The 27777-nt window shown below is 40.2% G+C and overlaps 2 protein-coding genes across 3 annotated transcripts; both read right to left on the bottom strand.

Annotated features, from left to right (window-relative positions):
• Positions 1–48: 48 nt before the first annotated feature.
• On the bottom strand, positions 49–2103 carry LOC112199523. Its single transcript, XM_040517761.1, has 6 exons — positions 1997–2103; positions 1745–1874; positions 1418–1594; positions 1014–1308; positions 646–812; positions 49–487 (listed from the first exon to the last, which is right to left on the bottom strand). Exons 2-6 carry the CDS (start codon positions 1785–1787, stop codon positions 414–416), a joined length of 756 nt encoding a protein of 251 aa, XP_040373695.1. The 5' UTR covers positions 1788–1874; positions 1997–2103; the 3' UTR covers positions 49–413.
• Positions 2104–14128: 12025 nt separating this feature from the next.
• On the bottom strand, positions 14129–16832 carry LOC112195901. Of its 2 annotated transcripts, none has more exons than XM_024336131.2 (6): positions 16698–16832; positions 16475–16607; positions 16139–16308; positions 14998–15313; positions 14613–14782; positions 14129–14508 (listed from the first exon to the last, which is right to left on the bottom strand). In XM_024336131.2, the coding sequence occupies exons 1-6, from the start codon at positions 16795–16797 to the stop codon at positions 14342–14344; spliced, it is 1056 nt and encodes a 351-aa protein (XP_024191899.1). In that variant the 5' UTR covers positions 16798–16832; the 3' UTR covers positions 14129–14341. The 2 variants fall into 2 exon arrangements, with proteins under 2 accessions (XP_024191899.1, XP_024191901.1); XM_024336133.2 differs by having other exon boundaries at positions 16475–16604; positions 16698–16817.
• Between the last annotated feature and the right edge of the window lie 10945 nt (positions 16833–27777).

Genomic DNA, 27777 nt, shown 5'->3' with positions numbered 1-27777 from the left:
CTCTCTCTCGCACGCTCCCCCAGACCCGGCTAGTCCGACCCGGATTTTTCTCCCTCCTCCGGCCACAGTCCCCGCGCCCCCAAGGTTGCCTCGCCCAGCTGCTCCGTGGTCAGCCCGCCCATCCGCTGCCCCCAGGCCGAGATCGAAGCAACCCCAGGTGGAGCAAATCAGATCCAATCGTCCTTCGTCGCGTCTCTCTCTCTCCACACAACACGCTGACGTCAGCAACGATAGGTACCTGCCGAGCTGGCAGCCGGCGAGCCTGGTCAGGAAATATGTCAAGGCTTTGCCTTTTTTCTTGGCCTTAGTCAAGGAAAGCCAAACCTTGGCTGGGCAAGATTGGGCCAGTGGAGGGATGATTTTCCCCTTGTCTGGTCAACACATCATCAATCCTTGCTGGTGCCCGCCCAAAACTACACCGGTGAACTTGCTCTAATGAACTTAGGCAAACCCCAAGAGGAAGACGTGGCACTGAAACAGTGTTTACCTGCAAGCAGAACAAAAAAATATAGTCACTTCCTGGCTTCCTGCATACAGTATTTAAAAGAGAAATAAAAGAAAAGAATGGAAAGACACTGCAGCTGTACTGTAATGATTATAGGGCATTATATAGAGTTGCACACAAAGAAAAAGGTCAGCAATTACCTGACCATGTCTTATGATTGGCATGCTTTCGATCTACAATACGCAGGCAAAACTCTGCAAATATCTTGAACACAGGAGGAGTTGGTTTAAAATCAAATAATGCCAAGTAAAGAGAAAGATGAGTCCCCATTCCGTGGGCAATTCCCTTGGGATAGAACTGTATCTCCCTGCAATCAACACATGAACAATTAAATTCACCCTGCCTGCAAGTCAAAAGTTCAATTACAAGAACTCTATATTTTTCATTCGAAACTTAACTGTACGTGTTGTCTGAAGTTAGTGCAGAATAATATTTCAAATTCTACAAATATATTTCAAAAGTTATTGCTGAAAAGAAGGACATTGATAAGAAGGCTAAACAGAGATACCATTTCTGGTTTCCAGCAACGAATGGTTCTGACTTATAGAATGGATCATCTAGCTTTGAAAAATTCTCAACCTTCCAAACCTGCCTGTGCATAACTGCATTGTTTGTCGTTAATAAACGCTCTCTTTTGCCTTTTGTTCTTTCTTTACAAACAAAGTCCTCAGCACTAAACACGCAGGTGTCATCAACTACATATCCATTGGAGGCATTAGTAAACTCTTCAAGAGGCATAAACCTATCAAAACCAGGCAAGCGCAGCATTTCCCGATGAAAGCAATTTTCCTTTGCGAAAGCATCTAAGTCATGGCGCCACACCAAAAGAAAAAAACAATCACAAATTGTAACCGGTCCACATAATTCTATCTATTGATCAAAATTAATTAAACTAATGAACATGATCAATACCTTCAAGAACCAAGTACTTGCCCCTTTTCTGATCAAGTAAAAACAACCTAAAATCCACATATATCTCCCAATCACCCTGAAGTGAATATTCTCCAGCCAATTCCAAGTAGAGAGAGACGTGGCCTTCCACATTTCTTTTCTTGTTTCCATTTGGGTATATCACCAATTTCCTATGAGCTAACGCATACATATTATAGTAGGCAAATTCATATAGCTAGCTTACATATGTCCATAGTCCATTCAAAGGGTACAACTAATATACAGAGAAAAGAATGATATTGAAGACATGGGTTATCAGAACTAGAAGTAGAGGATGAAAGTAAATACCATTTGTGCCCTCCAGCTGCAAACTCCTCTGCTTCATAACCATCCACTGAATTTTCAGTCATGAATGAAAACGAGTCTACTTTGAGACTGTAATGGCTCGGTGGTGAACCTGAATAGGATCTGAGAACCCCTAATCAAACCATATAATTAATTAATGTCACCACTCAAGAATGCTTGTCGAATTCTCACATATTTAGACAAGCTTATTTTAATTTTAAGGACACCCAATATGTAAGAGAAATTATGTCTTACCATTTTGGTCACATCCATGGCTACCCATAATTGACAGCCGGTGAATTTTGTTTCACGAAAACTGCCCTCAAAATGGGTTCTTGTGCCCGAGAGGTGAAGACCCAGATACGACCACACAGAGAGAAGGGAAAGAACCATTGAACTTTGATAGTTGCTTCCCTTTGGGTTTTGGGTTTTGGGGTCGACGTTTCCAAACCATTATTAGAAAGCTATATCATATTGGGCTGGAGTACATGAAAGCTGGCTAGCCCAGTTATCTATCATATTATAGCCCAAGGAACTCAACTTGATTTTTTACCGTAAAGTTCATTATTTTTTGTTGAAAATAAATGAATATTGTCTATCTTGTTCAAGGAAAACCTAATTTGTGTTTAGCCCAAACTCTAGGTTACTTGACCTAGTGGTAATAAGATTTAATTAGAAGGATCTAGAATCCTAATCAATGTAGAATTACTTTCCTTGTATGATTGAGATTCTATGCATTGTAATCCTCTATATAAAGAGGCCCCTATTATCAATGAGAACACACAGCAAATTCCTCCCAAATTCAGTTTCTCTAAAACACGTTATCAGCACGAGCCCTAACCCTGAAACAAATAGCCAAACCCTGATTCAAGAAGCTAAAAACCTTGAATCCGAATACAAATCGTTGAAGCCTTTTCTGCCTCCATCTCACAGCTTAAAGGAATCGATCTCAGGAGTCCAGAACCGGCAGCCCCACCCCAAGAACCGGCCGGAAACTTACCGAACCGGCCACCGGAAGCTCCATACAACTCGCAGCAAATATTCCACCGGTTCACCATCTTCTGGACCTTCAAATTTCACCAAATTTTGATACCAGAAGCCCATTGATATGAAGTTTCAGGAACCGGAAGAAAAATTGCAAAAACCTGCCTAAAAAAGCGTGAACCGGCCACTTGAGCTGCTGCATCTTGAACCGGCAGAAAAGAAAAGAAAAGAAAAGAAAAAGAGAAAGCAAAAGAAGCCCAGAAGCCCAGAAGGACAGAAGCCCAAGCCCAAGCCCACTGACGCAGACCCCACGGCCACGTCAGCACCCTGACCCACTGCCACGTCAGCAACAGGGACCCACAGCCACGTCAGCAGTGGTCAACGGTCAACAGTCAACATTCCGGTCAACACTTTTCCGGCCAACTTCCGGTGACTTTTCCGGCCAACTTCCGACCACTTTTCCGGCTAACTCCCGGGCACTTTTCCGGCGACTTTCCTGCCTGCTACAGTAACTCACTGCTACAGTAACTTCCGGCGACGACTTTTTCCGACCATCTTTTTAAGGTACTTTTTCTAAAAGTTCCCGTTTTTGAAGTTTTATTTCAATTTCTTCTTCTTTTCTCGGGGACTTCCAACATCCCTTCTTCTACCCCCCTTTCTTCTTCATAGGGGAGACCAATAGCCGAACTGTGGGGGTTCGTGCTCACTCCAAGCTTGGAGCTTGTAGAGTCCTCCAAACTTAGAGTTTGTTGAGAAGAAAACGATTGACCACATACATCGTTGTTTCGATCTAATCCAAAAACCCCTCTTGGAATCGGATTTTCTTAGAAGTGACTACGCTCAGAAAATCTCTAATTTCTTGGAAGCGACTACGCTCAGAAATTTAATAGTTTTTCGTGGTAGCCCTTTCGCTCCGAAACTAACCCTAATCTTGTGTTGTTTTTCAGGATGAGTAACCTGAACAAGTTGAACTTCGTTCCACTAGAAACAACTGGCGCAGGATACCATAGGTGGGTCCGAGATGTGCGCCAACATCTTAAGGCTGATGGACTTCTGGGAGCCATCCAAGAGCCTGGTCAGAACGTGCTCTCCATTGAGCAAGCTACTGCTTTCGAAGCAAAACAAGCTAAAGCCATAATTCTCATGACAAGGCACATGAATGACGCGCTCCAAAATGAATACCTCAATGAGGAAGACCCAAGAAAGCTATGGGTAGAACTTGAGCAGCGATTTGGCAACGTTCGTGACTCCCTGCTTCTTGATTTAGAAGTGCGATGGCATAGCCTCCGCTTTTGTGATTTCAAGTCTGTGCTTGATTATAACTCGGAAGCTCTTCGTATCAAGTCTCTGATGGAGTTTTGTGGCCAAGCCATAACTGATACGATGTTGATCGAGAAGACTCTCTCTACCTTCCCCGTCTCTGCACTGATGATTTCAAAGAATTATCGGATTGATGTAAATGCAGGACGTATCACAAGGTTTCATGAGCTCATTGGCGCCATGAACGTAGCTGAAAAGCACGACAATATCCTTGTGAAGAACTATAATGCTAGACCCGTGGGAACTAAGCCTATTTCGGAGTCTAACTATAGTCGCGCCCCTAATGGAGGACGTAAGGAGCGAAACCCTAAGGATAGGGACAATTCTGGTCCATATGTTCGCCCTAAAGAGGAAGGAAATCGCCAAGAGAGGCGTGCACGGAACCGTGGAGGTCAACGTGTGAAGAGAGAGAGAGGCGGAGCCTCCGACCATGGTGGTAACGCCACCAAGAGGATAGGTCGTCCAAATCGCGCCCCAATGGCGCCTCGATCAAGGGATCCTGACCATAATGATATTTGTTTTCGATGTGGATCAACTGAACATTGGGCCAAATCATGTACCGCACCCCAGAATGTTGCAAACGCATACAAGACGTATCGTGAAGCAAGGGAAGCGAATTACATGGCACAAGAAGATCAAGATGGCGATCTAGATCTAAGGGTGGAAGACTACAAGGATCAAGACCCAGAAACTGGCGATTTTGATTAAGTCTTTTTATTTTCCAAGAGTTGTAGGCGATTGCCATATTACTTTTTATTGGATTAGATTTTCTTTGATCATAGAAACAATGATGTATTCCGTTGGCTTATGAATAAAATTTCGAGTTCTTTTCATTATGACTCAATTTTGATTCTGAGCATATGACTTTGTGACTACAATGGCTGGGCCATCAGTATTAATTCAAGGACATGGAATAGCCCAAGTTCCACTTGCCAAATGGCACCTTGATTACAGTTGTCACAGAAACTCTCTACGCTCTTGGGGCAAATAGTACCCTATGAATAGCCAACGAATTCCATGCGAAAATGCATGTAGAGAACGGAAATGAGTTCCTTTGCATTACCTCTAATGATTGCGAACAAAGACGCATCTTAGAGAAGTTTATGTGTCGCTCTAGTGGACTTTATGTCACTATTCGAGCTATTAAATCCAATAAAGTTATGAGAGAAGATCTCTTGGACTTAGACACATATTGGCTTTGTCACGACAGGATAGGTCATCCTGGTCATGATATGATGATCCGTCTACAAAAAGACTTCACACGGACATCTTTTACTAAGCTTGTTCCTTAGGGAAATTAGGACTGAGACCGTCCTATGCAAAGGATATGACATTACTCATTCTGTTCTTACAAAGAATCCATAGGGATTTTGTGGATTGATTCAACCAACTTGCGGACGTTTAAATATCTCATGATGTTGGTTGACACGCAAACACACTGGTCACGTGTTGTGCCATTGTCCACTTGTAATGCTGCTTATGCTACACTCCTAGCACATATCATACAACAACGGGCTCACTCCCCAAATCATCCTATTTAGTCAATTGGATTTGACTATGCTAGAGAGTTTACATCGAAGACTTTCGATGGTTATTGCATTGGGACTAATGTTGGACATTATATTCCCCTGAACACACCCAAATGGTCTCACGGAAACGACTACGATGGTAGTCTGAACATTGGTAATGCGCACCAATCTTCTTACATCCGCTTGGGGTGATGCAATATCGCATGCAGCTATGCTAATTCGTCTACGACCTAATGCCACTCAATGTACCTCTGCGTTACAGCTAGTGACTGGGTACACGTCTTTTGTACTTACGCACATTTGAGTGAGCCATTTTTGTGCCAATTGCGCCGCCACAGCGCTCTGTGATGGGTCCTTACAGACGAATGGGCAACTACGTTGGATTTGAGACTTCCAACAATCGTCCGCCACTTAAATGCCCTTGCTAGGCGATCTCCTTACTGCTAGATTTGCGGATGTCACTTTGATGAGACAGTCTTCCCGTCGTTAGGGGGAGATAAGAACACGAATGTTCAACAGGAACGACAGGAATTGTCGTAGTCTGTCCCCACTATGTCTCATCTTGATCCCTATTAAAGTGACGAGATCACACAAATATGCTGCAAACATGCCTGCAAGGAAGGACGTCCCTACGAGAGGACGTAGCGCCACCCTACACGGAGGTAGGCATGGCGCCAACGCCAAAGAGAGTGGCACTCTGGCGTTACAGGCCATGGCCCCAGCTAGGATGCGTGGGAGGCACGTGGGTTCGAAGGATACTTTGGCACATTCCAATCCTTTGATCATCAAGACTCAAAATCCGTCTCATGAGTGTAATAACCCGAAAATTAGTGCCAACTATAGAACACTATATTATTAACTATATTCGAAAAATCTTTGTTATTGAGCTCAAGACTTACATCTATGTTATTTTTGTGATGCATGTCATTTTAGTACTAATTATTATAATTTTTTTTACTAAAGTTCTTTACTTATTAATTGGGTAAATGTGCATATGGATGTGTATGTGAACATACATATATATATATATATATATATGCATATATATATATATATTTAGCAAGTGGATTTATGCTTTCTTTCTTTTATTACTTTTTTTAATTTTATCTTATCATTTTAATCATTTAACCTAAATAGTAATTAGTCACTCACCTTATAATAATTTGTCACTTACTTATTTTATGCTTAATTCTAGCCTATATAAACACATGATCTCTATCATATTTCCTACAAGCTTAAAAATCAAGTGCAAAACTGATTTGAAGCCTCCTTAGTTGTAGAGAAAACTCAAGATTCCCACACAAATCCTTCATCCTTTCTTCTCTTTAGAAGCTCCATTTGTTTTTCTTAAAGAAGTCCAAGCTTGAATTCAAGACCAAAATCTTCACCTCACCCCTGAGTTTCTTAAGTAAGTACATGAATACATTTTTATGTTCTTTTGTCTTTAAGATTTATCAAACTACATAATCAATGATAAGATGGAAAAGAATCTACTTTGATGCAAACCAGTATTTTCGTATATAACAAAATCTGTTTTGTCAAAACTATTTATAGTATTAAATTCCTCATCAAAAGTTCTTCAATTTAGGCTTTTGAATCACTAAAAAGGTTAAGAAATGAAGAAGTTATGGCTAATCAAAGTTTTCAACTTTTAAACTCGCTGGAAACCTCATGCAGCCATCACAACTTCAAAAATTCATATCTCCCTCATTTCTTATCCATTTTCTACAAACTTTATATCAATTTGAAGCTTAGGACCTCTACTTCTGATCTGGAAAGTTTGAGAAATAATGGTAAAATACACAGTACGTAATTACTTAGACATCAAAGGACAGTATTAAAAATATCGGTTTCTGCACTGTTATGGTTCTTCACCATTTCTGGACTATATCACTCTGATCTGGACTACATGACTTATACCATTGCATTCCTTGTGAAAAACCCTTTGAAATGGTGTACTCATTTGACTAATTCGGACTTGTGATGGACAACATAACACATCTTGAAGTTTGATGACTCTAATCGGAGAAACATGAACATGGTTGATGAACTTCAATGAATTTGGACATAAGGACTGAAATACTAACTATAATATAATTTTGTTAAATTGTTTATAGTTACTTATTTAATGCTTGTGCTTTATTATTACCTATTTTACTTGATTTCAATTATGTATAAGCTTCTTTTTAATGTTTATACTAACTATAATTTAATTTTGTTAAATTGTTTATAGTTACTTATTTAATGCTTGTGCTTTATTATTACCTATTTTACTTGATTTCAATTATGTATAAGCTTCTTTTTAATGTTTATACTAACTATAATTTAATTTTGTTAAATTGTTTATAGTTACTTATTTAATGTTTGTGCTTTATTATTATCTATTTTACTTGATTTCAATTATGTATAAGCTTCTTTTTAATTATGTTGTTTGCTAGTGAATTTACTTATTTGTGATATACAATTATGTTATACATGTTTTCATATGAGATTATTCCTAAGTATATGTATCTATATGTGTGTGTGTGCATATACATATATTTCAATCTAAAATTTATAACGATTGTATGTTGTGAATTTGATTATGTCTGAAAAATATAATTATGAAGCCGGGTGATTACAACAACCCCGTGCTTAAGTGAATTACTGGTAAATGTGCTTCGTGGTGCTTCGTGGTTGTGCTTCGTGGTTGTTAAGCTGTGGGCTCTAGTCCCTTCAGATAGTGCACTATTATACTCTTAGGAAGGGTGCTTACTTTGAGTATACATGCCTTGGTGGTGGCCTTGGTATGCTGCGGCTTACCCGTGCTTTGGGATTATGGCCCTAGCACGTGGATTTATGATTTGATACCAGTCAACCTGGTTTTCCCGTGTTTTGGTATTATGGACCCTAACACGTGGATTTATGATCTGATACCAGTTAATCTGAAAATTCACTAAAAAGACTTATGTTATGTTGATCAAATATCTATCTATGATATATTTTGAATATGTGAAGGTGTTAGTGAAATTGATCAAATATCTATCTATGATATATTTTGAATATGTGAAGGTGTTTGTGAAAAGAAAATCAAGCATGTGTTGCTTTAATGTTATTTCACATATTAATGTTGCAATATTTGTTGGTTGTGATTAAGCATGTGTTGCTTTAATGTTATTTCACATATTAATGATGCAATATTTGTTGGTTGTGATCAATATTTTGAATATGTGAAGGTGTTAGTAAAAAGAGAATCAAGCATGTATTGCTTTAAGGTTATTTCACATATTAATACTACAATATTTGTTGGTTTGATAAGAAGATGTGACTTTGTGATTTATTACCAAACCATTCACATGAATGAATATATTTGTATATATGTGTGTGTGTATTGTGTGTGTATATATATATACATATTTAAGAATTCGTATGAACATATAAATGGTTCTTGGTACATTTTAATTGGTTGTTCAGTTTTGATTTCTTATAAGACACATTAATATAAGAATGTAAGTTGTGTACTTACTGGGCTTGTGTTGCTCATGATGCTACACCTTCTTGTTTTCAGGTATTGAGTAGATGCTTGGGGAAACGGGATGAACCTACTAGATAAAATAATATTTTTCTACTACTATTTCTAGTGAATACCTGTACTGATTCGAATTTTGCTTAACTTTGGTTTTGTAAATATATTACCGATATTTGTTTTCTAATAAAGTACTATTCAAACATGTATATAATTTCTTTTACTTCCTGTTGATTTATTCAAGAAGAAAATTTTATTTGTTTTGACTCACGTCACAAATTCACGAGCCATATTTCAGTACAATATTGGCCTTGGATTTGGGGGCGTGACAATGAGTATCTTCCGGGTTATGGTTATCGTTGGGGGACGCCTCAACGTTAGAACCTATTCCTGAGAATATAGAGCTCTATGAAACTTACACTAGTGTACATGAGATGTGGGATAGAAACTCCATCATAATTGGTGATGTAGTTGCGTATTTTGTTGCGCATGAGTTTGTTGAGTCAGATGATATCGAACCACGCTCCGTTGATGAATGAATGCCAACGTAGAGAAATTTGGCCTAAATGGAAAGATGCGATCCAGGTTAAGATGGATTCTCTAACGAAGAGGAAGGTTTTCGAGCTAGAGATGCCAACACCTCCTAACATAAAACCTGTTGACTAATGGGTCTTCGTTAGAAAGCGTAGTGAGAAAAAGAGATGGTAATCTCACCTTATGGAGCAAGGCTTCTCACAAAACGCCCTGGAATTGACTACGATGAGACATATTCTCTCGTAGTGGATGTCACTGCACTCCACTACCTTGTTAGTTTGGTAGTTTCCGAATAACTGAACATGCAGCTTACAAATGTGGTCACTACGTATCTCTATAGGGATCTAGATACGGAATATACATGAAGGTTCATGGTGAACTTCATTTACCCAAGTCAAGTGGCTCTAGACCATGGAGCGCGTTTACAAAGAGGTTGAAACGCTCACTAAAGTGACTACTTGATTGGGAAGGGATATGCCCACGCGTTTCTATGACAAGTTTTAGATTCTATCGCGGTTCATGTTGGACATGATCTTCATTAGAAGCCCTTAAAGAGTTAAGGGAAACCGCTGAACACTTGAAATCTGAGTTTGAGATGAAGGATTTTGGGAGAACACGATTATGGCTCGGTTTGGAACTTGAGCATCGTGTCGATAGATGCTTAGGCATTTTGACAAGGTCAAGCCTTCGAGCACCCCCATGATCGTCCGTAGTCTTGATCTTGAAAAGGATCATCTTCGTCGAAAGGATGATGACGAAGATGTGCTAGAGGCAAAAGTGTCTTACTTAGTACAATAGGCGCATTATTGTACTTATCTCAATGCACAAGACCGGACATCTCATATGTTGTGAACTTGTTAGCTAGATATAGCTCTGCGCCAACGCGACGTCATTGGATTGGTGTAAAAGATATCTTTCGATACTTGAGATGTATGAATGATATGGGCTTGTTCTATCCCTACATAGAGATAATGGATTCGGACCCATCACACACCAGAAACGCCGCCAACGCTGGCCTGCGTTCTCTATCCCCATCCCAAAACGACATGTGTTTTGGAAGATTTTGCTGATGTTGGGTATCTCTCTGACCCACACAATGGTCATTCCCAAACTGGTTAAGTGTTCACCATGGGAAAAGACCGTGATATCTTGGAGGTCTACAGAACAGACCGTAGTCGCTATATCTTCGAACAATGCAGAGATCATTGCTCTTCACGAAGTGGTTCGTGAATGCATATGGATTGGATCCATAATTACGCATGTTCGAACAATTGTGGTTTGAAGTCTACCACAGATAAGCCTACGAGCATTTAGGATAATGCTACTTGTTTTGAACAAATGAGGCAAGGCTACATCAATAGCGATAACACCAAGCATAATCAGCAACAACAGACACTCCTCGAGATCAAAGTGAACTAGGTTCGATCTGAGGACAGTGAAGCAGACTTGTTTACTAAGTCATTGCCCAATACCACGTTCGAGAAACATGTGGCAAGAATTGGCTTGCGGAAATTATCTGAACTCCCATGATCGTAGTCATCAGGGGGAGGTGCAGACATCAGGGGGAGATGTCTACATGTTCGTCTCGAATCGTGAAGGGTGTGTTGTGCTCTTTTTCCCCTTCGACCGAGGTTATTTTTGTCCCACTGGGTTTTTGTTACTCGGCAAGGTTTTTAATGAGGCAACGAGAGAAGCACCGCGTTTGGGCAACACAAGGGGGAGTGTTCAAGGAAAACCTAATTTGTGTTTAGCCCAAACTCTAGGTTACTTGACCTAGTGGTAATAGGATTTAATTAGAAGGATCTAGAATCCTAATCAATGTAGAATTACTTTCCTTGTATGATTGAGATTCTATGCATTGTAATCCTCTATATAAAGAGGCCCCTATTATCAATGAGAACACACAGCAAATTCCTCCCAAATTCAGTTTCTCTAAAACATATCTATAATTTATTTGTAAATCTCATCTAAAATTCATTGAGGATGAACATAAAATTTAAGGGACCGGATCGTCTCCTGATCTATTATTTACCTAACCTACCTAAGCTTTGAAGAAGATTGAGACACGTGTCCATACCAAATCTAATGGCCTAGAACTAACTCGAGATTTGTTTTTTCCTTTTACTGGCCCATCTTTCTGTTCTCTCTCTCTCTTCTTCTTCGTGGTGCTTACTTCTCTTCATTGAAAACCACCAGCAATTGGCCAAGAATGATTCAATCCAGAATGCATATCCTCAAATTTTAGGGATGAAGAACAAGCCCAGACAAAGAGGATAAAATCCACCAAAAGTAAAACAAATTGGTTACCCATCTCTGCAACTCATACTCTCGTGGGTGCAGTAATGGGGGTGGGATTCTTGGGCATTGACAATCCCAGCTGGTGCTTTCTTTTCAAGCCTTTTCAAAATCTCTCGACTTAACAAGAAAACCCAATACGTTATTGAAAGTGTTTGATCTGGCAACGAGACCTTGCTCAACCCTCTTTTTTTTTTTTTTTCAAATAGTAAAGGCCGGCTTGCTCTGGTAACTAAGATTGAACATGGGAGTTGATAATTGCTTCGTATAATTGACTAGAGGTGGGAATGAAATTCGACCGGGGAGGACTTGAAGAATGAGAGACTGGGCTTGCATTGGCATATTGAAGGAGATGAGATTGTGAAGAATGACGGAGATGGAGTGGTGGGTGTGGTGGAAGCCTTGGTTTTTTGAGGAGTTGAAGATTGACAAGGCTTTCAGTTTTGGACAACACTCACATCGTTTATTACAAAATATACATCCACTTTTTTCCAAAAGGATCTGTAGAACTAATGATCCTTCTTGTGCTCAAAGCCTTGATCTTTTCTAAGTTTAATGATCCTTCTGAAATGTAGAACAGAAGGAAAAGAAGAACAGCGAAGGAATGACTGAACAGAGAGAGAAAGGAAAGAAACAAAGTGCTGTGAAGGAAAAGAGGAATTATTGACCATTAGATTTTAGAAAGCCACGTGTCTCAATTTTCTTCAAAGCTTAGGTAGGTTAGGTAAATAATAGATCAGGAGAGGATCCTTTCCCAAAATGTAAATCTCCTTAGGCTTTGATAATTTGGTTTAGTGGACTAAAACAACTCTAAAAGAAGGATAAGAATAGTAGAAGAAAAACAAAAAGTTCTATAGAGGATAAAAGGGGGTATGGAGTTGGCCCCAATCATTTAAAGGCATTAGGCCATTTATAATATTTGAAGCCACACTTAACTTTTCTAAGTTACTATTACTGGACCCCAGACAAAGCATCAATAAATTGCTTTATTTCCCCACTTAGATAATTGGATGATAGATTGATCTAAAGTTTGCAGGCTGCAAACATCTCCCATATAATTTCAGAAGTGGAGCCGGTAAGTTGAGAGGTAGAGACATCTACTCTCACAAGGTACTGAACTACTGGTATTGAATAGCCATTGAGACAGTGAAGAGATAAAGTCGTTGGTTGAGAGGTCTAAGAACAACAGTGATGTAAAATTTAATGTGGAATTGATTGAAGAAGGCGATGTAATTCACAGGCACGCAAGTGCAACTCTAGCAGTGAAGGGGGCATATTAACAACATGTAGCAAATTAGTTGTTGCCTTGCTAAGGTTCAGTAATCACAAACCTCGGTATTGCAAGGAAGAGAGACTAGAGACCCAGTTTAAATATGAAACCCATGGATTCATATAAAATGATGTTGTAAGATCAAGATGGCGTAGATCCATGGAAGCGATTGGCGTCCTTGTTATTTATTATGCTATTCTTCTTCTTCTTCTTTTTCTTTTGAACGTTGATTTTGTTTTTTCTTTTAATGAAGAAAAGTTTAATCTAATTATAATTTGTGATGAAAATATATATGTAATGCTATATCATTGTACACATCATTTGGTGTTGTGTTAACATCATTAAAAACAATAAATTCATACCATTAAACATTTTTAAATCTAATGGCTCACAAGATGTGTAACAAAATATGTAAAATATGGTATCCTATCATCCGAACTCTTTTCGTATTTTCACATGCTATTATTACATTCAGTACTCAAAATGATAAGTATCAGAGCCTAGAAATATCACCAAGGTCAGTAGTGATACCACCATTGAATAATATGGAAGCAATCCTATATCATTCATCTGCTAATATACATCTTATTTTCAAAGACGAGAAAATTAGGTATTTTGAGGCATTAGCTTAGCCCATCAATTATTAACACTTTTGTTTATCTTAAGATTGAGGGATTGAAACATGCATGAGACCTTGGTTGACATTGAGAATGAGGAAAGACGAATACCATTAGGCCAAAAACTCGTGATGTACGTTATTGAAACTTGTTACATCATTAGATCTACTAAACTCGTGATGTTCAAGTGGGTAATATTGCTACGGGATTTACCAACAACAAACCTGAAGATGGCAAGAAAAGGTCACCAATTAAGTAATACGATTCACATGCACAAAAGTCACAATCCAAAAAACAAATACATAGATAAAATGATCAAGAAGTTGATCGACATGCATCCGTAGCGACAAGTTGGATAAAGTTCGAGTTCTTTAATTGATCATCGATCGGATTGCAGTTCAGAAACTTAAATGAAAACTACTAACCAAAATGTTGTCTTAACGAGCCGGCCACATAGTCTCTTCAGTAACAAAGATATGTAACAATGCCAACAGCTTTAATAAAACTAGCTCGCATCTCTCTGATGTTACCACAAGCATAGATAGGTTAACCAATTGTGAGTTCTACCGCACAGATTTTAATGTCTGTTTCCACGATGCAACAATCACTCACTAACAATCCTTTCTCCGAGTTACTGAACAAGTCCTGTCTGATGAATTGAGCGCAACCCCAACCCGAGGTCGAGGGACTGGCACCGAACCAGCGTTTACACGCTAAAACAGGTATAGAGAGAACAAGTTAAATTGAGAAGTATATATATAGTAAACCTGGTGAAATAAAAAGACAAACCCTCGTAATTGATACAGCCAATGTTTACCTTTGGTAGAATGATGCTTCCCATTGATTTGATCTAGGATTTGTATGGTAAACTCTGCCAATACTTTAGAGCCTGGAGGAAGAGATTTTAAATTGGCCAATTCCACATAAACAGAAATATGACCACTACCATTTCCCCACTTATTTCCATTGGGATAGAGTCGTAGATTCCTGCAAATGACCAACAAATAGAACATATGTTAATTCTTTAACCAAGTATAGATATAACATATACCGGAACCCCTAGCCCAAACCATACAAGAAGCCCTAGCCTTTGGTACAGTGTTGACGAACTACAGAGAATATATTTGAGTAACTCCATTTTGGAGAGGAGAGGATATATAATCAACAACTACCAGGCTGAATTATCAATTTAAGATACTTACCATTCGCAATATTTGTGGTCTGTCAAAAAGAACGGATTTGAGGTATAGCGTTCATCAGCCAACTGTGAAAAGTTGGAAATGCTCCAAGCACGCTTGCACTTGGTGACATCTTTGATCATAGACACTAGACACTCTCCTTTTCCTGTTCTTACTTGTTTAGAAACAAAGACCTCCGCGCCAAATTCACAAGTGTCATCAATTAGATAACCGTTGGAGGCGTCAGTAAATTCTTCAAGAGGAAGAAACTGATCGAAACCAGCCGAACCACCGACAATCGTCCTATAAAAGACATACTTCTTCTCCTTTTTATTGGCATCTAAATTAAGCATGTACAAACTAGCTAGGTTAACAATTGATCAGAAGATTAGTTTGTGTGTAGGCAGATGCACTAATGAAAACCTTTAAAATGATGACTTCACGAGGATTTTAGTTTGGTTGAAAATTTGCATATATGATCTAACGATGAATATCTATATGTGTAACGAATATCTAAATGTGTAACGACTAATTTGCCGAAATGTAATCGAAAAGTGGGTCTCATAACCATTACTTAGAAAATTTTCTTGAAATTCTCATTATAATGGTTCTTATCAGAGCACACACTTATATATATATATATATATATATATATATATATATATATATATATATATACACCAGGGCCCTTCTATTGAGGGATCCTTTTTTTTGGTCTTTTATAGGGATAGGCATTATACCAACTTTTCGATCATATTTTCACATCTTAACCGTTCAGTTTTTAGGTCCTAATGTATAGATCACTTCTGAAAATTTTCAGCCAAATTGGTGATCGTTAAGGCATCCAAAACTGCAATTTAGCATTATAAACACGAACGGTTCCGGTTCGACAGATTCGGTAACCGTTCGTGTAAATTGCAGTTTTGGATGCCTTAACGATCACCAATTTGGCTGAAAATTTTCAGAAGTGATCTATACATTAGGACCTAAAAAATGAACGGTTAAGATGTGAAAATATGATCTAAAAGTTGGTCTAATGCCTATCTCTATAAAAGACCAAAAAAAGGAATCCCTTAGTGGAAGCCCTCTATATATATATATATATATATATATATATATATATATATATAAAATGGAAGTAGTTAGCATCTATTTTAATACGTACCCTCAAGAACCAAGTAGTTGCTCTTCTTCTGATTAAGCAAAAACAATCTAAAATCAATTGCTACGATTTGGTCGGGCTCAATTGGTTTTTCTTCAGCCATTTCCAAGTAGAGAGAGATGTGGCCTTCCACATTCCTCTTCTTGTTTCCATTCGGGCAGAGCACTAGTCTCCTGCGTCCATGTGCAATCAAACATGTATTAATTATCAGCCAATTAAAGGATGTATATATGTTGAAGATGAGAATCATATACATGATGAACCCATGCACAAGGTATATAATGACACTATACGAATTTTAGGGTTCCATTGATTATTATTTTCTACTGCACTAATTACCATCTGTATCCTCCAGCTTCGAAGTCCCCTACTTCGCATCTATCCATTAAATTTCTTAGCAAAGAAAAGGATCGTATTTTTACGGTGTGGTGAATCGGTCGTTCATCTGATGTTGATCTCAAAACCAGGCCTGCTGCAAGTATTATTGGCAACAGTTAAGAGATGAAGTTGTATAAATTATAAACAAAATGAAAAGAAAGAGAAACATATTGAATCATCTTACCATTAAAATCATCATGTAAGTCCAGAGGCTGGAGAGTAGTAGCCTTTTCTATTGGCTTCGACCCGCCAAAACACCGAAAAAAGCGGTCAAGAATAGCCATTGCAGTTAGTGAAATTGAATAGCCAAATTATTCGATGGATACAGGTTGGCGACAAAAGCAACCAAGACGGATTGACAACATATATAAGTGTTGGAGATGTAAGTGTTGGAGACGTTTTAAAATTTCTATAAGATAATGCATCAAAAGTCGGATATAGATTTGAGGAAAAATAAAGTAAAGATAAGAATAGCATAGCAGCTAGCTTACGGAAGTAGTGTCCTGTACAACTCACCAACCTACTTCCTAATTTCTAGGGGTTTACACATTTGGATTTCAGAAGAGATCAGTTGATTAGTTGGTTTTTAAAGATATATGTAATATATCTTAAAAAATCTCAAGAATTTGTTTTGTTAAGTTTACGAGTACAATTTTTCTTCTGGACGGTAATCATTACTTGAATTGTAATATTTAGGGTTAGTTTGAGATTGCTGTGACTTTTAAAAAAAAACTGATACTGTTGTGTTGTGAGAATAATCAGCTATGTATTAAAACAGTTTCGTGTTTGGTAAATAATATTTTTAAAAGTGTTGTCAGTACATAAAATAACTACAGAGTGTGTTTTGATCCACAACAACTTCTAAAAGCAACCTGTGAGCTGCTTCTAAAATCAATTGCTGGTGACCTATAACTTTAAATTAAAGTTGTTTTTTATTTATTTACCAAACACAATAAAATCTAAAATTTTGAACAAAAGCTGATTTTTTTAAAAGTGAAGCAATCCCAAACGGGGGCTTAGTTCACTTGCAAGTGTTTTGAACAGTATGTAATGTATAGCCGAAAAAGGTTTCACCCTTAAACCATCCCTCCTGAAAGATCATTATTATTGACTAAATTCAGTTTGCCCGCTTAAACTAGGGCTGGGCTCGGGTCGGGCCGGGCCCAGAAATTAGTGAGACCGAGACCGAATCCGAAACAGTCGGTTCGGGCTTTTTCTAAAATGAAAACTAACATAAACCGAACTCATTAGGGCCGGTTCGATTTTTGGGCCCAAAATGTCCAGTTCATGAGCTATTCAGCTTTGCCTGTTTTCCAAAGACAATTATGCACTTCTAGCAGATTTGCCACTCATTTTGGTACGTAGAAGACTGGAATGCATATCAAATTATAATGCTGTGAAATAAACTCATTAACATAACTGTAATCAATTTGCAATAATCAAGTTTAGCCACAATTTACAGTTTACAACACAAACTCAAGAGTAAAGAATACATTGTCCAATAGAAAACAATCCAAATTTTTCAATCATTTCAACTAAATGCTCAATGAACTGAAATTCAAATTATGAATGGTACAACAGCAACAGAAACATAAACACAATTTGCAGTTTTGCACAAATAGTCAAACTGTCCAACTAAGAAATAACTTAAGCTGCACTGCTCCAGGCCTCTAGGCTCTAGCTGCTCGGCCTACTGCCTTGCTCCACAAGTCCAGACCTCCATGACAACTCGACAAGTGCACAAATCTGCAAGTCTACAACTCTGTGCATTCACATTTCAAACTTGATCAGTTGACAAATAAAAAATTAAAAAGTAAAGCAATAACATGTATAATGATCTAAAATATGCAGGTTCCCATACAAACTTGAAACTAGGAGTGCATTCCAAATCAACAATGCAGGTTCCCAATTTCACATACAAGATTACATTATTACAAACATCAACACAATACCAAATCACATAGATAGCAGAGTGATATCAGTATAGGACTTGCCTACAAAAATGAGAACACAACTAAGAAATTCAGTAAGAGAATAAGAAGACATTCAGATTCAGTTATAATCTAGCATCAAGTTTGTAGAACCAACCAAACTTCAATGGAAAAAATTAATCTGGCACCAGTAGCCAACTCCAAAGTCCAAACCCGTCGTGACCGACGACTCGACGAGGTCCACCACGTCTTGAAGAGCTTCGACTCCAACGGCAACCGCAAGATCTCAACCTCAGAGCTCAGCAACGTCCTTAAGGCCCTCGGCTCCAACGTCCCTGAGGACGAGCTCTAGCGAGTGATGGTTGACCTCGGTGGTCGACCTCGGAAGTCTCTGAGATCGTTGGCGGCAGTGAACTTCTGGAGGGAGATTTGAAGGAGAGTAGTGGATTTCACAGACGGAGAGTGGCGAAGCCGCAGATGAGCGAAGGATTTGAGAGTTTGAGGCTTGAGGCTTTGGTTTCGAGAGAGATGGACTGATGGAGGCTGAGATCAGGTTCACTTTAGGCCATAGTGCCTTACTGCCTTAGGGTTAGTCTCGAGTTTTAGGGTATTTTAATTTTTTAAAATATTTAATATATTAATATAAGACCCAATCATAGATAGACAAGTGGCAACTCAGGGTATATAAGGGTCGGGTTCGGGCTTTCGGTCTATGCATATTTGAAGATTGAGACCGAACCGAGATAATATATTCGGGTCGGGCCCTAGATCGAACTGATATTTTCAAAATCAAAACCGAACCGATATGGGCTTTTTAGCTCGGTTCTGGTCGGGTCTTCGGTTTTTCGGGTCTGGACGACCACACATGCCTTAAACTTTGGGGCAAACATCAGTTTAGTCCCTAATCTTTTTTTTTTAATCATGATGGTCCCTGCACTTCCAATTTCCATCACCCGAGTCCAAATTTCAAATTTAACTCTGAACATGACTTCATACGGTGAGTTGGTACCGACAGCATGGCCCACATGAAGGGTAAAATAGACATTTAATAATAAAAAGATTATAAAAAAAAAAAACGCAGGACATAAACCTGCACCACTGTCTCTCTCTCTCTCTCCCCCCTCCCCCCGAATCTCCGACTCACTCTCTCAGAAAAAAAGCGGTGGCCTCTACATCTCTTATTTTCCAACTCTCTGGCCCTAAATACTTAAGCACCTCCTCCACTTATATCTTCACCATTTCCATCCCAAAGTTTCCCAATTTCACCTCCATTTCCTCCTCCACTTGGCATTTTTCAAAACAAACACAGAGATAAAGCTCGAGTCTTTATTAGGATTCGATAGAAGTGATGGATGAGATACAGCCACCGAAGATCAATGACGGGTAATTCATGATGGGTTCATCAGAGATGGTAGGGGCGAAGCGGCAGCGGAGGCCCAGCGTCCAATTGGGCGAGATCGAAGGAGACCAACCGTACGATTCGAACTCGCTATGAGTGACTAAGCAGTGGAGGCTGCCTTCGATGGACCACCACCAACCTCAACCCCTTCGCCATTTCCACCACCCCATAAGCTACAAACACCAGGTGAGCAATTAGTTATGGTCCGATCCAAAGATGCAAACTTCACCGGGTATGCAAACAAGACTTGATCCCCCTTGTAATTGCCACATCTGTGCTCATCTTCACACACTTTTCATCCTCCGAAATCCAATTCAAATTTCTAATTTTTAATGAAACCCAGATACCCAGGTACCCAATGAAATCCGATTGATCCTGAGCTTCGTGGTGTTGCTGACCTCGAACTAGACGCCGACAGATTCCCAGCCAATAGCCGCTACAATGTAGGTCCAGTGTTGAAGGTGAGCTTCTCGTCCCCTGAGCGGCGCTGGAAGCGAGACTCCTCGACAGAGGAACTCTGGCGAGGTGAGGAACTGGTAAATGTTTTGAATTGAATCCTAGCGATCCTGCAACAAGCTATAAAGGCAGGTCGGGATTGGGTCGGAGTTATTGTGGTTGTGATCTGAGGGGGAAGTCAAGATGGTGGAGGTGAAGAGAGAGAGAGAGAGGAGCTCTTGGGTTTTAGGAAGAGAAACGAGGAAAAGTGCTTTAAGGGTAGTTTGTACATTTCGTCCAAACTGAGGGTTGAAGTCTGAATAGTGGGCCATGCTTGTCGGTACCAACTCAACGTATGATGTCATGTTCGGAGCTAAATTTAGTTTAAGGGGGCAAACTGAATTTAGTCCTTATTATTATTATTATTATTTTTTAAGGGGTTTGGAATCCAGCTAAGTTGGGAGGCTTATCCCCAAGCCTGACTTATTATAGCCTGACTTATAATATTATAATGAAAATGATGCATAGAGGGGGACATAGAGCCTTGACCTCTAGCAATATTACAAACATCCTCATAGAGTGCATCTTGAATAATAACAGGAGTCTCATCTAACCAAACATCATTTAGAAAATTAAAGCTAGCAATGTGTGCTAATCTATGAGCAACACCATTTGCTTCACGAAAAATATGTCTAACCTTAGTTGAGTGAAAGAACGTCAAATATGACTTACAATCGTCGATAATAATCCCAATGTCAGATAGGTCTTCTTTTTCATGTGCCATGGCTTCAATCACGAGTGAGCAATGACTCTAATTCAACCTCTGAATAATCTTGGTGGATACCCAAGAGTAGCCCTGCACGAAATGCCTCTACCTCTATATGTAGAGCAGAGAGTGCATGGGGGAAGTACATAGCCAAAGCTGCCACACAAGTACTGTTTGGCTCCAGTTTTCCTTGAGCTGGTCAACAGTCTCTTTTCTTGCACGGGCGTGCCAGCACCGTTCGGGTGCGGTCGTCGGGGATTTCCCTTGACCTGACTTCGTTCAAACGATTGTGGACGAAGAGAGCACCAACCTCGTCGTGGGATTCTTTGTGCCTCGTGGTGAGGACTTTTGCTGAGCTTCTTCAAAATCACAATCGATACTCAATGTTGTAGATCGAGCAGAGCGAGAACTACTAGGAAGTGAGGAGAACTTGCTAAAGCGTGACTTTAGCTTGGCTGGAAGGTTTGGTGGCACTAACAGTCGGCTCTTGAGGAGACTAGGACTGGAGTGTGGCTACCGGTAAGAGAAGGAGAGGGTTACTCTAGAGAGGCTTGGATAATCTTAGAGATTGTTGTTGTGAATGTGTTGGTGTTGTTCTGTGGTCGCGGCACTACCGTCGGCTCCTGAGGAGACTAGGACCGAAGTACGTTGACAGAGGGTTTGGTGGCACTGAAAGTTGGCTTCTGAGAAGACTAGGACTAGGAGTGTGATCACCGGTAAGAGAAAGAGAAGGAGAGGAGTTGCTCTTAGAGAGGTTGCTCTAGAGAGAACTTAGATCATCTTAGAGATGTATTGATGAGTGAATTGTGTGTCGAAGTGTTTCATTGTAACCTCTATATATAGGCTACCATGCCAAAGTGGTTGGCCTTAAACAAATGATAGTGGAGCACTAATTGGAGATAGTGGAGCACTAATGGAGATAATGGAGGTGGAGGTAGAGCACTAAATGGAGATAATAGAGCACTAAATGGAGATAGAAATGATGAATTTTGGAGTGATTTTGAATTACTTTCGGCTCCTTTATTCCTTCAATAATATCTCTATCAAGAGTTCCGAATGGGCCTTCGACTTCTTCATAAAAAATGTTCCACTATGAGTGTAGATAATCTTGGTAAAATTTCAGAGCTTTTGGTATAGTGGTTGAGCCGAAAAAGCTGCTGGACCTCTTACAGGTCCAGTTTTCCAGTTTTGCTTCTGCAGAAAATTGGACTGATTGTTTGAAGGCATTACACTCAAAAATAGCTCTGGAACTCTTCATAAGAAATGATCCTTGGGCTTTCTATATTTAATCTAGAAAGTTTCAGCTCATTTGGATTTCGTTTGGTTAGTCTACCGCCCCTCCTTCCTTGTTTAGCTCGGTTTCTTCTAGCCGAAGTAGAAAAATGTGCTAAAGTTAACTTTTCATGCTTCCATACTTTCATAGTAGGCTTGATTTAGCTTCTAAATATATATATTTCGAACTTGTCAACAATATATAGCTTGAGCCACTGACATTGGCTCAATTTCTCCAAGACGTGCCTTGTCAGGCCAAAATGCTCATTTTAGATCCAAACAAGTACCACTATCATTCCTGATTACCACTCTTATACCTCCATCTCCAGAATCAGAGTGTAAACTTCCGTCAACATTGATCTTCAGCTGGCCACTCGGAGGATTAGCCCACTTAGATGGGGTCCTCTTCCTCTTCACATTTCCATCCTCTTCACATTTCCAGTCGGGTGAACCAGGTGATAGTCCTCCAAGAGTCTACAAGCACTCACAGCAGTATTCTTGAGCATCAAATTGGGTCCCCTTCCATAAAATATTGTTGCGCTCACACCACAAAGCCCACAAGTACACAAAGAACCATTCACCCTCATGCACAATAAGCACATCCATAACATTGAACACCCAATCTTCTAGAAAATTCTCATGCACCGTAATAGCCTTCATGCCAAGCTTTTCAAATGACCAAAAGCATTGGGTCACGTTGCATGCCTTGAAAACATGCATGGCATCTTCTAATTCACAGCCACAGAAAACACACATTAAATCATGCATGGGTAGCTTATTAGCCAAATTAAGCTTTGTTCAAAGGTAGAATCTCACTCAATAAACTTTATGCAAAAGACCTTTTGGAGGAATTCTTGCAGCCCAAAGATGATTCCAGTATCTTCCTTTTGCTCCCACATGACCTAAAGAACTCGAGGCATAATTAGTCAAACCCACTGCTCTTCTAGCAACATGGTAACCATTCTTAACAGAATACCTACCGTTCGTATCAAAGTGCCATACTAGGCGATCATATCAAAGTGCCATACTAGGCGATCATCTGCCTCTCTAGTGCTCAACAGAATACGAGCAATCAGCCCCGCCTCCATAGGTGAGAAAAGCTCTTCAAGCGACGACATACTCCACTCCCTCTCCTCACCATCAATAAGATCTTCCGCCATTATGTCCTCCCAACCCTCTATAGGTAATGAAAACGGACGAAAAGTATGTGGTAATGGAAGCCATGGATCATTCCAGACAGAAATAACATTACCTTTGCCAACTTGATAACGTAGGTCTTTACGTAAAAGCTCCACTCCATGTAAAATACTACGCCATGCATATGAGCCTCCTCCCACCAACTGTGCCCCAAGTAATCCGAAAAGTAACGAGCTTTATATAACCTCGCAATCAAAGAGTTAGGATTTTGTAGAATCCTCCACCCTTGTTTCGCAAGCAAGGCTTGGTTGAAGTGCACCATATTTCAGAAACCCAACCCACCTTCCGACTTAGGAACACATAGCTTATCCCATGCCAACCAATGTATCTTCTTCTCGTCACCCTTCTCACCCCACCAAAATTTGGCTATCAAACTATGCATTTCATGACAAAGATCGATACTTGGGCAATTCAAAACAGCTCATTACATAAGTAGGAATAGATTGTGCAACAGCTTTTATCATTATCTCCTTTCTGGCGGTGCTCAATGTCTTGTCCCTCCAACCAGAAGTACGTTTTCGAACCTTCTCTGTCAAAAAATTAAAGGCTTCAGTCTTCGAATAGCTGATTTCAATGGGTAAGCCAAGGTACTTATCATGTTTGTCTACTCTCCCCACTTCTAGTAGGGCAATCAACTCATCTTATTTCCACAGCTTCACATTCTTACTAAAAGCAATGGAGCTCTTTTGATAATGAATGACTTGTTCAGAAGCTTGCTCGTACCTCATGAAAATATTTTTGAGGGCCATACACTCTTCACTCTATGCTTTGAAGAAGATGAAGGAGTCGTCGGCGAAAAAAAGATGTGATATCGAGGGAGCACTAGAGAAAATTTGAACCCCATGTATCTGCTGTAACTCTTCTGTCCACAATATCAACCTGGAGAGAGATTCAACACAGAGTAGAAATAGATACAGGGATATGGCATCCCCATATCGTAGGCCTCTAGTAGGAACAACACTGCCTCGAGGCACCCCATTCACAATGAAAGAATAAGAGACTGTGCGTCAACACCTCATAACCCATGTAACCCAAATATAACTGAACCCCAGCCTATGTAGAACAATCTCCAAAAAACACCATTCAACATTATCATATGCCTTACTCATGTCTAGTTTCAATGCTTCAAAACCCACATTACCCCTTCTCCGACATTTTAAGAAGTGAGAAATTTTGAATGTTGCCAAAGAATTATCCGAGATCAAACTTCCCGGAACAAAGGCACTTTGAAATGGTGAAATAATACCATCCAATAAAGGTTTCAAGCGATTTGCTAGTACCTTAGAACCAATCTTATAAATAACATTGCAAAGGCTTATTGGACGTAGATGGCTCATAGTCTCAGGAGTTTTCACCTTGGGCACTAGCGTCACATTTGTACAGTTTACCTGTCTCATTAGATCATCATAATCCAAAAAGCACCGAACAACATTCGAGACATCTATCCCAACTAATTACCAAAAGTGTTGATAGAAACACGGAGCAAACTTGTCCGGCCCCGGAGACTTGGCCAGATGCATTTGTTTGAGAGCTCCATAGATTTCATCATTTGTGACGTCTTTTGAAAGTAACTCATTCATCTCCTGTGTAATACAACTTGGTAGCACCAACGCTACTTCATGCATGCCATGTGACTGAGAGGATGCAAACAGTGATTGAAAATACTCCAGAACAATTTTTTCAAGCTCTCCATCCCGTACACCAAACACCAGCATCGTTTTAAAGCCTTTTCACCCTATTCTTCTTCTTTCTATTGCTGGCCCTGAAAGATAATTATAGTAAGAAGAAGAATGGACAACTACTGCTCTATTAACAAAAAAAAGATTGTAAGAGTAACTCCAACAGCTTCCCTATATTTTGATTTTTATCTATTTTAAGGAAAAATTGGCATCATCAACTTTATTTTTAATAAACAAAAAGTGTAAAAGTTAAATAAAACAAAATATCGAACGCGCCTCACGCGCGAGAGAAAAAAGACAAGAAACCCGAAGGAGTGCTTTCTCTCCCGGCCGAACGCCGATGGCTCCTCCGTCGATGCGTTCCGGTCCGGGAGGGGAGGCTATGGCTAAGCTGTGGAGGGGTTCCAAGGCTACGGTGTGGCTCTGGGTTGGTGGCTGGGTTGTCATTTCAGTGTTGGCGGATCGATCTCGATCGGCCTTCTCGGTTTGTGGGTGATGGTAGCGGTGGGTGTAGCGGCGGATCTCGGGGCTCCGGCGGTGTTTCTTAACGTCATCGTCCCGGCTGGTTGGGCTATGGCTGTCCAGATCTAATTGCGGCGGTGCCGATCCCGGAGGGATCTCATGTCGATCTCGCATTTGAACCTGGGTGGGATTGTCAGCTTGGTGTTGGGCTGTTTGTGGCGTGTCCGGGAGGAGCATCGGCGATGGGCTTCGGCTAGGCGATGTTATGGCGCGCGGTGACGGCGTGATGGCGTTGGGGCTTGGTGGCTACTGGAGGTTTTGCTTGCTGCGCTTGCCCTCTACCGGGGGTGGTGGTCTTTGGGCTGGGCCTGATTCTTGGGCCTCTCTGATGTTGTTTTTTGTAGTTTGTTTTCGGTGGTTGTTTTGGTCAGAATAAGTCCCTCCTCTTATGAGTGAGGGTTAGCGTTTTGGGCTGGTCTGCTGGCGGTGCTTTCTGGCTATCAATGTGACGGTGAATCACCCTTACACGTGGTCTGGCTATTTTGGACACGATGTCCGAACGGGTGAAAACAGTTCATCGTTTCTGTTAATGGCGAGGCTGTACCGCCATAGTTAGGTTTGGTTAAGGGTTAAATTTGGTTAGGGGTTGAGTCTTTTTGGCTCATGTAAGTCACTGGTGGTGATGGTCCCGTAACTTTCACTACTAGAATTTTGGCCTTAGACATCACGACAATTACATCGGTGAGGAATTCACGCGATGTAAAAAAATGTCATTAACATCGATTTCTCAAATACCGATTTCTATGTATATTACTGACATCGATATTTACTGTTGACTGATGTCTAAGCTTTGATTTAAATTTTTGCGGAAAGGCAGAGCGGCTAAGTTAATTTTTTTTTAAAGAAAACGCGGGGATGAAAAGTTGTTTCCCACACTTAGACATATTTGGACTAAAATTGACTTAAAACTGCCCTAACTATTCGACAGCCTCTATTCCTCCTCTTCGTTCTACGCCTCCGACCAAAACTCTCATCCTCTTGGTTCTTCGAATCCAAGCAGAACTCGACGCCTCGTCCTCCTTCTTTTTCGAGTCAGACCAGGTCCTGTACGTGCTTGAAGACAGTGAACAGGATAGGAGATCAAGGCCGCCGTTTCGGAGAAACTTTGAGCTTCTGAGTCATAGGTAATTCACTAATCTATGGAATACATGTCTTTGAAGGATTTGTGAGTTCTGAATCACCGATCTGAGCTTTTGTTTCTTATTTTGCTTCCAAGGAATTGTGTTTCATCTACCGAGGCATTCTTCATTGAGCTGGGCAAAGTTCGAAGCTTTGCATGACCATGTAACTGGAGCTTTCTAGGCATTCTTTATCTCTGGTTCGCTCTTTCTCAATTCTTGTGAGCCCCGGAAAAATATTTCGAGCCTAGCGGAGATCGTACGAGAAATTATTCAACGATCTCGATAAATATCAAGATGCTTGAGGAAAATTTCAGAATTTTTCATAAAGTGAAATCCTTAATCTAGGAGTTGGGTAATAAAGTACACGACACAACGAGTTCGTGAGAATTTTCGGGGAATTTTTCGGACACCCGAAGTGTTTATAATGAATTTCCGAAGTTTGGAAATTATGGAAATTCATTTTAAATAAATAGTATTTGTCCTGATGCGATCTGGGCCGTTAATTAGTTACCGCTTGATCCTAGCCGTCCATCCTTAAATGGGATCAGTCTATATATCTAAGTGTTCTGTTGGGAGATCCAGAAGGATCAAGAGAGAGGAAGAGAACCAGAGTTCTCTCTGACCCGACGAAACCCAGAAACCCACAGTAGGATTCGACCGGCGCTACTTCGTCCGGCCACCAATCGACGACGGCCGACCACCATCTTCTTCACCTCTTCGTCGTCTACATCCTCGTGCTCTTGGTTCGTCCATGCACAGACCCTGGAGAGAGATTCGAAGCTCAGAAGCTCGAAGCTTTACCGGCGATTTCTGAATTTTCCGGCGCCTCCGGCCACCTTCTGGGCCGTCTGTGGTATAAAACCTTTTCTCCTGGTCATGATCTTTAAGTCTGTGTAATTAGTTTCAGTTTGGATTGGGTTCTGATGATTTTCATTTCTGGGT

This window comes from Rosa chinensis, chromosome 4, assembly GCF_002994745.2.
Source record: "Rosa chinensis cultivar Old Blush chromosome 4, RchiOBHm-V2, whole genome shotgun sequence".
Lineage (NCBI taxonomy): Eukaryota > Viridiplantae > Streptophyta > Magnoliopsida > Rosales > Rosaceae > Rosa > Rosa chinensis.
Note: the sequence above shows the minus strand (reverse complement) of the source record. Positions and strands in the feature narration are given on the sequence as shown.

Coding starts and splice junctions, on each gene's coding strand:
- LOC112199523 (XM_040517761.1), bottom strand. CDS start 1,787: ATGGTTATGAAGCAGAGGAGTTTGCAGCTGGAGGGCACAAATG. Junction 1,309..1,417: donor CAAGTACTTGGTTCTTGAAG/GTATTGATCATG, acceptor GCCATGACTTAG/ATGCTTTCGCAAAGGAAAAT. Junction 813..1,013: donor GTTGCTGGAAACCAGAAATG/GTATCTCTGTTT, acceptor TGTTGATTGCAG/GGAGATACAGTTCTATCCCA.
- LOC112195901 (XM_024336131.2), bottom strand. CDS start 16,797: ATGGCTATTCTTGACCGCTTTTTTCGGTGTTTTGGCGGGTCGAAGCCA. Junction 16,608..16,697: donor CTTACATGATGATTTTAATG/GTAAGATGATTC, acceptor TAATACTTGCAG/CAGGCCTGGTTTTGAGATCA. Junction 16,309..16,474: donor GAAGCTGGAGGATACAGATG/GTAATTAGTGCA, acceptor ACATGGACGCAG/GAGACTAGTGCTCTGCCCGA.